The sequence below is a fragment of the Dromiciops gliroides genome, chromosome 2 (genome assembly GCF_019393635.1).
Source record: "Dromiciops gliroides isolate mDroGli1 chromosome 2, mDroGli1.pri, whole genome shotgun sequence".
Taxonomy (NCBI): Eukaryota; Metazoa; Chordata; class Mammalia; order Microbiotheria; family Microbiotheriidae; genus Dromiciops; species Dromiciops gliroides.
The window spans coordinates 312,455,435-312,467,889 of NC_057862.1; the positions used below are offsets into that span (position 1 = coordinate 312,455,435).

Below are 12,455 nucleotides of genomic sequence, written 5' to 3' on the forward strand. Positions count from 1 at the left end.
TAGCTCCTCCTATAGATGCTGGTAGGTATTTGGAAAAGTCATTGTTCTTGCAAGGAGAGTCCTCTGTAAATCTTTAAGGTATTATATAAATGTGAGCTAGAACTATAATTTCCTTTAACTTTGGACAGTGTTTCTTTCTGCAGAGCAATATCCCATACAAATGCTACTGATCTTACATTCTTCTGAAAATGATGTGTGAATACAGAAGGGGAATTAATTCAGTAGTAGCCATCAGAATTTCCTATTGTGAAATCATAATAGTGAATTAATGGCATCAGGCAGATTATTTACACACAGTTTGTTCTGGAAGCTAGTTAAGAATAAAAATGATTATCCAAATGAAAGTAGAAAGACCAAGATGAAATACTTCAGGGATGAGAAGAATGCCACCGTGATGGGAACAAAGAGATATATAGATTAAACCAATCTATGACCAAGGACTGAAGCTCTTCCTTATAAAACCTCCTAACTCCCTATTTGGACATTGTATAGACACTGTGTTAAAAATTAACCCCCTCTACCACATCATAACAGCTGCCCCCTTACACGAGTGTTACCATAGAGACTGACTAGCAAAGATTGACTGACCAGAGAGTCTAAGTTCCTTGAGGAAAGTTTGGTTGAATTCCAGTTTGAAATGTCTGTTTTATTTTTATAACTGTAGTCTAGTACAGGGCTTACCCACATAGTAGGTGCTTAATGAAGGTGACTAGGTGGCCTGGTGGATGAAGTTAATGTGCATTTGGGTAGACCTGAGTTAAAATCCTGTCTCAGAAACTTACTAGTTGCATGATCCTGGGCAAGTAAGTCATTTAACCTCTCTCAGACTCAGTTTCCTCATTTGTAAAATGGGAATAATAATAATAGCACATATCTCACAGGGTTGTTGTGAGAATCAAATGAGCTAACATATGTAAAGTACTTTGCAAATTTAAGTCATTATGCTATAATTACTGATAAACACTTGTTGAATTTGTTTAAATTTAAATTTATTTCTCACACCTTGACAGGAGACCTTGTAGATGCCAAGTACAGTTAGTGAACAATATCTATCAATATTTGTTTATAATTGTGAAAATAAAAAAGCTCTCATGTGGATCAGAAAGTCCTTTCCCCAGTTTAATTTGTTAACTGACCTACCTAGTTTTCTGGACAGTTACATTATGTGGGCAGCTATCTTTCCACTTGAATAACTTCAAAACAAAGTCAATCACAATATTTCAGTTCTGAACATCTAGGTGTTTGTTTGTTTTGGTGTTGTTGTTAAGCCCTTTAATGTCATCAGTGTCCTTTTGGAAACTCAGGATGGAGACTCCTTTCCAGGATATAGATATGTAGCTACTTTAAGTTTTATCTTCTTAAAGAGGTGCCTGGGGAACTGAGAGGTTAAATGATTTGCTTACTGTCACTTGGCTAGTTATGTCAGAGGTAGGATCTGAACTCAGGTCTCTGGCTTCAAGGCCAGCACTCTTTCCCTGGCTGCTTCTAGTTCACTGGGGTCAGAAGGAAGTATTCTGGCGTGTCTCTTTGATGCACAATCCTGTACTTTCTACTGACTCTGAATATAGGGTTGGAGTGACTAAGAGGTTGACTGATCACTTACTTGGCTCAAATACTCTGAGGTATGTCTATAAAGTAGGAAGACAGATTGGTTTGTGGAAGAACTTTTGCTTACAAGTCACACTTCATCAACCTACTTCATGTTTAACAAAGGTAAACCAAACCCCCAACAGAATACCAAATCAGTTGTATTGTCCTATTGGTATTATTTTTTTATTTCTTTTAAATATACAATTAGAACCTGCTGATGCTAAATCTTTTTCCACAGGAGAAAAATGCTTGTATACTGCCTCATTTAGGGGGGAAAAAGCATCAACCAAGTGTTTTCTATGTCAGTTGTACAATACGGAGTTATACCCTTCTGGGTATTACTGACATCGTTTTGAAAGCAGGGCTCCTTTTAATTAGATCATCACCTAAATGATATTAGAGGATAGAGGCTGTTTTCCAGGGTAATCTTTTCTTGTAGAAATGTTTTATCAAATAAGTTCCATCAAGAAATCACTTAGTTGGTAGGAAGTATCACTATGCTCAATGAATACTGGGTATATGGGATCCTTCTGAGGATAATGAACCTTTAAATCTCTTTTCCTCCCTCTCTCCTTTCTCCCCCTCTCTTATTTTCTTTTTCCCCCTCTCCTTCTCTCTCTCCTCTTTTTTTTCTCCCCCTCCCTTTCCTCTCTCTTTCCCCCTTCTCTCACTCTATCTCTTCCTCCCTCCCTTTTCTCTCTTTCTCTCCCCCTCCCTCCTTTCTTCCCCCACCTCTCTCCTTCCCTCCCTTCTCTTCTTGGTCTATTTGGGCTAAGTCTATTCACTGAAAAATGTCAAAATAGATCATATTTCTTAACTAAATAGCTTTCCAGTTCCTTCAATATATGTGCATAACTAATCCTGCATAATCATCAACAAACACTTATTAATCACCTATGTTCTAGGCACTGTGCAAACTGTTGGGGATATAAGAACAAAAATTAAGCAGTTGCTGCTCTCAAGGAGCTTACATTTTATCAGAGTTAATATGTGCACATATAAGTACATAAGAAAAAAAGAAGTCTATTTAAAAAATACAGCTCAGTTGTTTTGTGGGGTGTAGAAATAGAGGACACTAACCCTGGGGGCCTGCGGGAAAGGAGGGTGGGTTTTAAGCTAAGCTTTGAGGAAAATAAGGGCTACTAAGAGGGCAGCAGTGAGAACACAGTGTATTCCAGACATGGGGGGGTACATTTTGTTATTTTAAAATTTTCTCCTTCAGGTCAAAACATGATACATGCAATCAGATACTATCACTAACCAAAGTTTAACAAAACGGTGTGAGCAGTCATGACCCACAAAACTACAGACATTTTAGTCCCAGCCCTTCTGGGTCTACAGCTCACTACATCCTCTGATGCTCCCCAGTGCCTTCCCACAATTCTTTTTAACTTTGGTGTGATAGGTCAGTGCTGGTCAAGTTTCTCTCTCTCCTCAGATTTCAGTTCACTCTAGAACCAGCACTACTTTAATGATATGTCTACAAAATCATATCTTTGAAGAGCCTCCAATCTTAAGCAGAGATGCAACTCAAACACTTCCAAAATGAAAAAATACTGACGTTACTATACAACATGTTAAAATGTTTTGGTGGAATATTCAGCTTCATAAATCTCTTCAGTTTAAAGGTTTTCCTCTCTCATTTTTTTTTGTGGGGCAATCAGGGTTAAAGGGACTTGCCCAGGGTCACACAACTAGTAGTGTCAAGTGTCTAAAGCCAGATTTGAATTCAGGTCCTCCTGAATCCAGGGCCGGGTGCTTTATCCACTGTGACACCTAGCTGCCCTTAAAGGTATTCTAATATTAAAAATATGAGAGCAACAAAACTTATTGATCTGTGAGAGCTGGGAATAGGGACCATCTAGAACAACACTTTCATTTTACTGATGAGGAAAATGATACCTACTGAGTTTTCCAAGGCTCCACAAGAAATAGGACCAATAGGATTTGAATCCAGGTCCTCTAACACCAAAGCTAGTAATCTTTCCATTGTGCCAAGCTAGCTCCATATCAGTACTCACCTCATTTCATCAACTCAACCACCCTGACTTGTGCTCCAGCATACAAAATAAAATGGCTATAAATTCTTCCACGAGAGTACCATTTAAAAATGGAACGTCTTTGAAGGCCTATGACAAAAAAAAGGACAACCACCTGTTTGACAGAAGAGTATTTCCATTTGAAGGCTTTACAGAGGCGCAAAAGAAACAAAAAGAATCCCTTATTTTCTTCCATAATACTCTTATGGCATAATTTCCCTTTCTGTCTTCCATCCTGGCTATGGTAAATTCAGAAAGTATGTCATTGAACAAGGAGAACCTGTAGATAAAACTGTGGTTGTGTGTAGGTCTCATAAACAGGCAGAACAGGACCCATGATGAGAAAGGAGAAAAACCCCTACTTTTGCAGGCAATAGTATGGATATCATGGTCCAAGGATGACCTATAATGACTTAAACATTTTGAAGATGGCAAGACACTCTACTGATTAGCTCACATCTTACAAAGCAAATTGATGCATTTTTCTGTGATTCAGAGCAAACAATTCACTCAAATCTTAAAATTACCTTCTAGGTTCATTCCAGCTTGGAGACATTTTCGGTAACGACATGCTGGGCAGTTTTTTCTTCGAATTTTATCAATGATACAATCATTTTCTTCAGCACAAAGATACGGTGCCTGCCCTATAGAAAGAAAAGAAAGAATGTTAAAATACTGCTCATTTTGTGGATAGCTTCTATCTTTCTCTTTTTTGTTGTTGTTGTTGGATTTTTTTTTTTTTGGAGGGGGGCAGGGAGAGGGAATTCAATATATTTAAATCTAGCACAATGTTGTACTTTAATTTTGCTGGGGTGAGTTTGGAAGGGTTGGTGTTAAAGAAACAACAACTGGGGAAAAAAGGAAAAGAAAAGAAAAAGAAAAAAGTGATCTCTTCTGACTTTAATTTCCCTCATTGAAAGTCCAATATCCTTAAAAAAAATTCAGAAACTAAAATTGCTGTATGTTATTACAATAAGATCATAGAATTTAGAGGTGATAGTTATAGATTTAGAGCTAGAAGGGACCCTTGGAGGGCTTCTGGCTTAACTCCTTCATTTCAGACATGAAGAAAATGAGGCACGAGGAAATGAAGTGAATTGCTCAAAGTCCCACTTGTAAATGACTTGATTTTAAGACTTGGTTTCACCACACTGTGAAACTCTCCAATGATAAATTGAAATTTTAGTTCAATATTACTTAAACAAAACAGACACTTCTTTTATTTCTATGTTTAAATATAGTGCTAGCGAAAAAAAAAAAGATACATAAGTCTTAACACTTTGAGGCTAATGGCAATGAGTGGTGAATCAGAGATTTGTCTCATGCACCTTATAAATGTGCTCACCACTGCAAACCCTTTTGGACATTAACTGATCAATTTACCATCAAGTACCAAAATACCAAGCTCTAAGATTTTGTCTGGGCACTCCCATGGGCTGATGAAGCAATCCTAGAATTGTCAAGAAAAATGACTAGCTAAATTTCCTCCTTAGGTCTCCTAGCCCTGCATTTTGCTGTGAAGATCTTGCAATGGAATTTAAGGAGTATCCTTTTGTGTTGTTGTTGTTGTTGTTTTTTGTTTTGTTTGTGGGACAGTGAGGGTTAAGTGACTTGCATAGGGTCACACAGCTAGTGTCAAGGGTATGAAACCAGATCTGAACTCAGGTCCTCCTGAATCCAGGGACAGTGTTTTACCCACTGTGCACATTGCTGCCTCTTTTTTTTCAATGTATTTAGATTATTTTATTTATGTATTTATTTGTTTTTTGCAGGCAATGAGGGTTAAGTGACTTGAGCAGGGTCAACGAAGCTATAGTGGCAAGTAGTCTGAGACCAGATTTGAACTCGGGTCCCTCCTGAATCCCCACGGCTGATGCTTTATCCACTGGCACCACCTAGCTTGCCCCCTAAAGGAGTATCCTATTTACAATTTTCACTTTCTCTCCATTACTGCCTATACCAACCAAAGATCTAGGGCCACATGCCCAAGCTGAGCCACAGGAAACAAACAAAAAGTGGCCAAGGCAGTCAAAAGGGGAAAAAAATGTCTTGTCGATTTTTCCCTGACCCAGCTGCAGCCAGCTGGAATCCTTGGCGGAGTTGGGGGAAGTACTGGGGGCAGGAAGGAGGAAGGCCTGCCTGACCTCATTGGGAGTTACACCTCTGCCAAGAAGGTACCATTATATGTAGGAAAGGCTATGCTATGAGAACATCCAGAAGAGGATTGCAGAGGGACCCTGGACTGTAGGGCAAGCAAGTTATTAGGCCCCCCACCCTTCTTTTCCCCTGTACCATGACAACCTCCCAGAAACTGTGGAGAAGGGAGTGGTAAACAGAGGATGGAAGACCTCAGAAGGTTCTGCATCTCAGGCAGGTCTATGCTGGGGAAGAGGGCTATTAGCATGTTAGGGTGTACCTGCGATACACCATTTATACACACCTGGTGCTTCTAGCCAAAGAGAAAAGGTATGAATCGGACTCTTTTCCTTGGGGCAAAATGGAAAGAAACCTTGTTGAGATTTCTAAAGAAATGGGTTGAGTTCTGCCTGGCCTCTTCAAGTCATACACCCTCTAGGACTGATGGCAAGGCATCTTGCAACATGTTTCCAAAGGAAAAAAACCAACACCTATACAAAGGGACATGATGTTTCTCTCAATTTCCTTAGGTTGGGTTAATTATTTCTGGGAAAAGAATGTTCACAACAGAGGATAGTTGAATTTTTGTAGAAATAAATTATATTCACTTGTCCTGATATGAACTATCCAATGATATCTTTTGCAATAAGTCTGGAGATCTATGAGCCAATGGCTCTGCCACCAACAACCTGGGTGACTCTGTACAAATATGCTCCCATTTTATCATTTGTAAAATGAAACATTTGACCTCAATCTCTCAAAATATTCTTTCCAGTACCATCATTCTATGACCCCAAAGATGCGAGTTCCTCCTACAAACTTATGTGCCTACAAGCAGTATGGAGTAGAGTAGCAGAGAGTGCCCTGGACTGGGGTTCAGATCCTGTCTCAGACACTTAGTAGTTATGAAATCCTGTGCAAATCAATTCACTGCTCTGGGCCTAACATTGATGCATTGTCTATGTAAAGTTATGAACTGGTCTGGCCACTCTGGAAAACTATGTGAAACTATACTTCAAAAGTTACTAAATTGTGCATGATCCAGCAATATGACTATTAGGCTTATAACCCAAAGAAAGTGGGGGGAAAATCCATAATTAGAAAAATATTTCTAGCAGCTTTTAATAAGACAGTAGCAAAGAAATGGAAACTAAAGGAATGCCCATCAATTGTGAACAGCTGAACAAGTTATAGTGTATGAATGTAATGGAAGCCTCGTGCTGTAAAAAATGTTGAAACGTATAGTTTCGGAGTAACCTGGGAAGATGTATAAACTGATGCAGATTGAAGTGAACAGAACCAGGGGAATACAATTTATACAATAATAATAATATTGTAAAGTCAACAACTTTGAAAGACTTACTGAGAATTCTGATAACCAATCATATTCCTAAAGACTGATGATGAAGCATTCTACCATCTTCCTGAGCAGAATGAGATATGTATTTTTTGGACCTGGCTGATGTGGGGATTTTTTTTTTTTGCTTGGGTATTCTTTGTTACAAGAGTTTTTTCCCACCCCTCCCCATGGAGGTGGAAGTGGAAGGAGAGAGAAAATAGGTTTTTAATTTTTTTTTAAATTAAAATTTTAAAACCTTCTTTAGGGCTCAGTTTCTTCATCTCTAAATCAATGGCGTTGGAATCAATGGTCTCTAAGGTTCCTTCTAGCTGTAAATATGATTCTATGCCTGAAAAATCTTCCTTAATTCTAAGGGCAGACTTCCATATTGCCATCTAATCCATCAAACAATCAATCAATCAATCTCTCTCTCACTCACACACACACACAGACACACAATAATCACCATAAAGGATGACTTCAACCACTAATTTGCTTTTTGAATATGTTATGTTTGCTTCCCTAGGCAGAGGAAATAGGATGAATGAAGGCAGGAGGCATGCAAGAGCATAAAGGTTGTGAGGTGTAATAGCCATTCATGAAGATACAGAATAGCAGGAAGGAAGGGGCACACAGCCCTAGTCACAGCTCTTTTCCATATAAGAAAACAGAGACCAAGGATCTTTCTATGCTTATTCTGTATAAATAGGGAATTACTATGTGAAACCATTACCTCAATGTAGTCAGTCACATTTATAAGATAAACAGAACTGCAGATACTCTTCACAAATGATCAGTACTAATCACCATTTAGAAGTAGCAAAGTAGGGGCCAGCTAGGTGGTGCAGTGGATAGAGCACCAGCCCTGGATTCAGGAGTACCTGAGTTCAAATCCGGGCTCAGTCACTTGACATTTACTAGCTGTGTGACCCTGGGCAAGTCACTTAACCCTCATTGCCCTGCCAAAAAAAAAATGTAGAAGTAGCAAAGTACTACAGAGCTAGAACCAGGGTGGGGCAAGTGTGAGTTTGCCCCATGGTTCTACCTTGGAGAGAGCTGGAAGCACCTGTTGTTATGGGATCATAGATTTAGAGTGGGAAGGGACCTCAAAGCCCATCAAGATTGCCCCCTCCCCCTTTACAGATGACAAAACAGAAGCCTAGAGAGATTAAGTGACTTGCTCAAGGTTACCCACCTACTTTCTGAGGAGGAATCTGAACCCAGAGCTTCCTGACCCCAATTCAATGCTCTATCGACTGTTCCATGCTGTTTCAGCAGCAAGAAAAGAACAAAGCTTAAAGCTAGGAAGATTAAGTCAACATGGGAAACTACCATACAGGTGGGAAGCAATAAGCTCCTTCCAAGTTCCATCGCTACTTCCCTCAATTGAGGCCGTGGTTTGTGATATTTGTTTTGAGCACAAAAATTCCAAATTTCAGCTCTGTGGGGCTCTATGTGACTAAATGAATTAAATTGGACTGGACTTTGCTTTCCAGGAAACCCAACTTTCTCATGTCTACCTTTAAAACAGGGTGACCACCTGAAGTACCTGTAACAATTTGTATTTCTAGTCCACTGAGAATCCAAGCTAAATCTCAGGAATCTTCCCAGTAAGTCCTTTAAAGTCAATGACTCAGCTTTCATTCCCATTGCCTTCTAGACAAGAGTTTCCACCAACTTTCCTTATTTGGTTAGTTCTCTTCATTTTGGATGGTTCTTTCACTGAACAGACCTGACATTAAAGGATATGTTTTTATAGACAAGTGGCTTTTGGGAGGAGGTTTTGGAATCATTCTTCTCACCAAAAAACAAAACAAAACAAAAAACACCACTCAAACAAATAAAAACCCCAAACGAAAAATAAACCAACCCTGCTGATGATTAAAGATCATCTTACAAGATCTAGAAGGTAAAAGTGTGACAGAGCTTTGTGTCTAAACCCTCACTTACAGAAAGGAAACAAATTCCTCTGAAAAAAACCGATTTATTGGAAACATTCATCATTTGATCATTTCTCATTAATCACCTAATCTAACTGTACAAATACATACATGTGTATACACACAGAACCAAGAAGTATAACAATGATTCAAAAAGAGAAAAGAAGCTCTATCTAGAGAGACTCTTTCTCAGGTTGGGGTCGTGAACCTAACCAAAGGGGTGGTGAAATGAGAGCTAGCATTGGGAGCAGAAGACCTGGGCTGGAGACCTGACACTAACTTGCTCTTAACCTGGGCAAGTCACTGAGCCTTAGTTTCTTCATCTATAAAATGGGAATAAAAGCAATTATATTATGTACTACACCCAGCTATAAAGGAGGCACTTTGGAAACACTAAAATACAATATAAATGAGTCATTATTATTAATAATAATTGACCCATCACTAATTATGATTGATATTAACATATCTACAATATAATCAATACTATCACTATTGCTAATCAGGAATCTGAACTCAGAGCTTTCTGACCCCAGGTCCAATGTTTGACGGGATTCCATGTGACTAAACCCAGTAAAAACTGTTATTCATAGTTATGATAACGAGCAGTAGTAGTTTAATTATGAATATATTAATCACATATGTATACATGCATGCACTTGTGCATGTATTTATTGGTCTGGACCAGTGATTTCATTGGTTTGGGAAATTTCTGGCAAGGAAACTTCCTCTATCAAGACAGACATGCAACTCTTCTCTACTTTATAGTCTTACAGAGGTGCATGGAGCATTGAGTGGTTAAGTGACTTGCCTCATGACTCATAAAACCAGGATTTGTCAGAGGCAAGGTCTTTCTGACTCTGAGGTCAGCTTGCTATCCACTGCCTCTCTTAATATTAATATTAATAGATAAGTAGTGGTAGACTATTTCTATGCCTTCTTAACATAAGTTATTTTTTATTGATTCACTCTTAACTTCTCAAAAGTGGAAAATAGGGAGCTTACTTATGGAGTGGTCTGTAACCAAAGTTTAGTTGGACCTGCATGGGACAATTTTGTAATTTACAATACTTTAGAAAAGGAATCTAAGCAAAGGAAGAGAGATGACTCATATAGCTCTCAAGGATATGCAAACAGAATTGTGGCCAAACAATATAATCCTTCTCAGACTGTGAATGAATGGGCTACATTATTTTTTTTTTAAATGAGTATTACCAGAGCTTTAGATCAGCCATTAAGTCTATACTGTTTACCACTTACTTTACACAACCATTAAAATATGTAATTATTCCAAGAGTACTCATAGGCAACAATGGAATTTTAAGAATTTACCTCTCTTATTATTAGATGTGAAATAATGTGCCTTTCATTTGTGGAGATATTTCTAGTGATCCACTACAAGGGTGGCCTCTTTCTTCCTTGGGCTGCTTTTTGCACTTGGGGGATGGGTTTGTAATTGGATCTATGTTTTCCTCCCATTATCCTCCATGGGGGGCATATCTGTGAGGCTACCTCAAGGCGATTGTGACAGCAGTGAAATTATTTAAACCTCTAAGGGGATCAGTTTGGCGATCTTGACCCTAAGCCCAGTAGCAATTGCTAATGAAATGTACCACAATAATTTTATCTCCTAACTTTTTCTACCACTGATACCTTCTGCTATCTGATTATACAGTATGGATTCCCGTGATTATTTTATCCTGAAATACTGTCGTCTCCACTCAGGAACTTCCCAGTGAATAGAGTCTTATTTTTTTCCTGTTTGCTCCTTCCTAAAGAAGAAAACAGGAGAGCTTTCCTCCTTTCTCACCTCTTCCTAACTGCTCACATCAATCAAAAAAGCATTTATGAAGTATCCACTGTGTCTGCTATGCACTGTGCTAGGTGCTCTGACCTCAAGTAGTTTATACACATGAATAAGTAATGCTATATATATATATATATACACACACATACACACACACACATACATACACATATATATATACATACATATATATATACATACATACATACACACACACACACACACACACATATATATCTATATCTATATCTATATCTATATCTATATATCATGTAATTTTTTTTGGAGGGGGGAAGGAGGCCCTAGCCTATGAGAGGTATCAAGAAAGGCCTCATGCAGGCTGAACTTTGGAGGAAGTCAGGATCCTGAGAGGTGGGGTTGGGGGAAATGGTACATTCCAGACATGAGAAGGAGACTGTGGATAGGCACAGAGATGAGAGAGGAAATGTGTATGAGGAATGGCAAGTAGGCTAATCTGGCCAGAACAAAGGGGAATAATGTGCTTATAATAAGCCTGGGGAGGTGAGCTGAAGCCACACTGTAAAGGTCTTTAAATGTCACACACATAACTTCATAGTCCAGCTCCAATATATATGTCCGGTCTCTCTAGATTTTACTTTCCCTCCCTCCTTCCCATACTCTACAATTCAAACAAACCAGCCTCTGCCTTCCATCTCCATGTGTTTGTAACTGGCTGTCCCCCATGTCTGAAACATACTCCCTCCTTACTTCAAGCCTTATCATTGGGAAATCTCATCATGCTGCAAGATTGAATCAGTCTGGTAGTCATATCTCATCAGTACCTTGTCCCCTCTGACTAGAGGGCAGAGCCTCTATCAAAAGAGGGGACTCATCATTTCTTGCCAGCTACCCTGCTTTCGGACTTCATTCCCCCTGCAAAATCAGGTACCTTCCCCCCACCCCACTTTTCAGCTTCTTTTTGTGTGTTGTCAACACCCCTGCTGCCCATTAGATCGTAAACTCCTTGAGGGCAGGGACTGGGTTTTTTTTTTTTAATTTCTTGATTTTTTTTCCTTTTGTTTTTTGGGTGGGGCAATTAGGGTTAAGTGACTTGCCCAAGGTCACACAGCTAGCAAGTGTCAAGTGTCTGAGGCCTGATTTGAGACTCAGGTCCTCCTGACTCCAGGGCTGGTGCTCTATCCACTGTGCCACCTAGCTGCCCCTCCCCCCCCCCTTTTGTATTTCTATATCCCCAATGCTTAGCACAGTGACTGGCACATAAGTAGCTGCTTGATAAATATTCATTGACTGATGACATGATTATAGAATTCCTAAGTAGTGAGTGCAGTGGATAGAGTGCTGGGCCAGAGTTAAGACAATGGAAACTTTTTCGAAAAGGGATTTTTTTCCTTCTTTCAACTTGTACTTATGGAAGTACCTGGCACATAGGTTTAAATAAATACTTGGTGACGCACTAATTCGTTTCCTCCATCATCTCTTCGACTTTCTTTCCCTTCCAAGGGTGATGTCTAGGTCTACCCATATTTACAAAGAACCAACTATTAGATGCCAATTAAAAAAAAAAAAGCAAAACTACACATTCATTTGAGTTAATTTATGTACTAGTTTCTACCAAATCAGGA

At 39.1% G+C, this 12,455-nt stretch overlaps 1 protein-coding gene across 1 annotated transcript in view; it reads right to left on the bottom strand.

Moving 5' to 3' along the window:
* The window catches only part of NR3C1 (nuclear receptor subfamily 3 group C member 1), a 143,366-nt gene that overhangs the window by 31,666 nt on the left and 99,245 nt on the right, over window positions 1-12,455 (bottom strand). Inside the window, 2 exon segments of the mRNA XM_043981535.1 lie at window positions 4,157-4,273; window positions 11,570-11,572. Of these exon segments, the coding sequence (XP_043837470.1) occupies window positions 4,157-4,273; window positions 11,570-11,572 (120 nt within the window).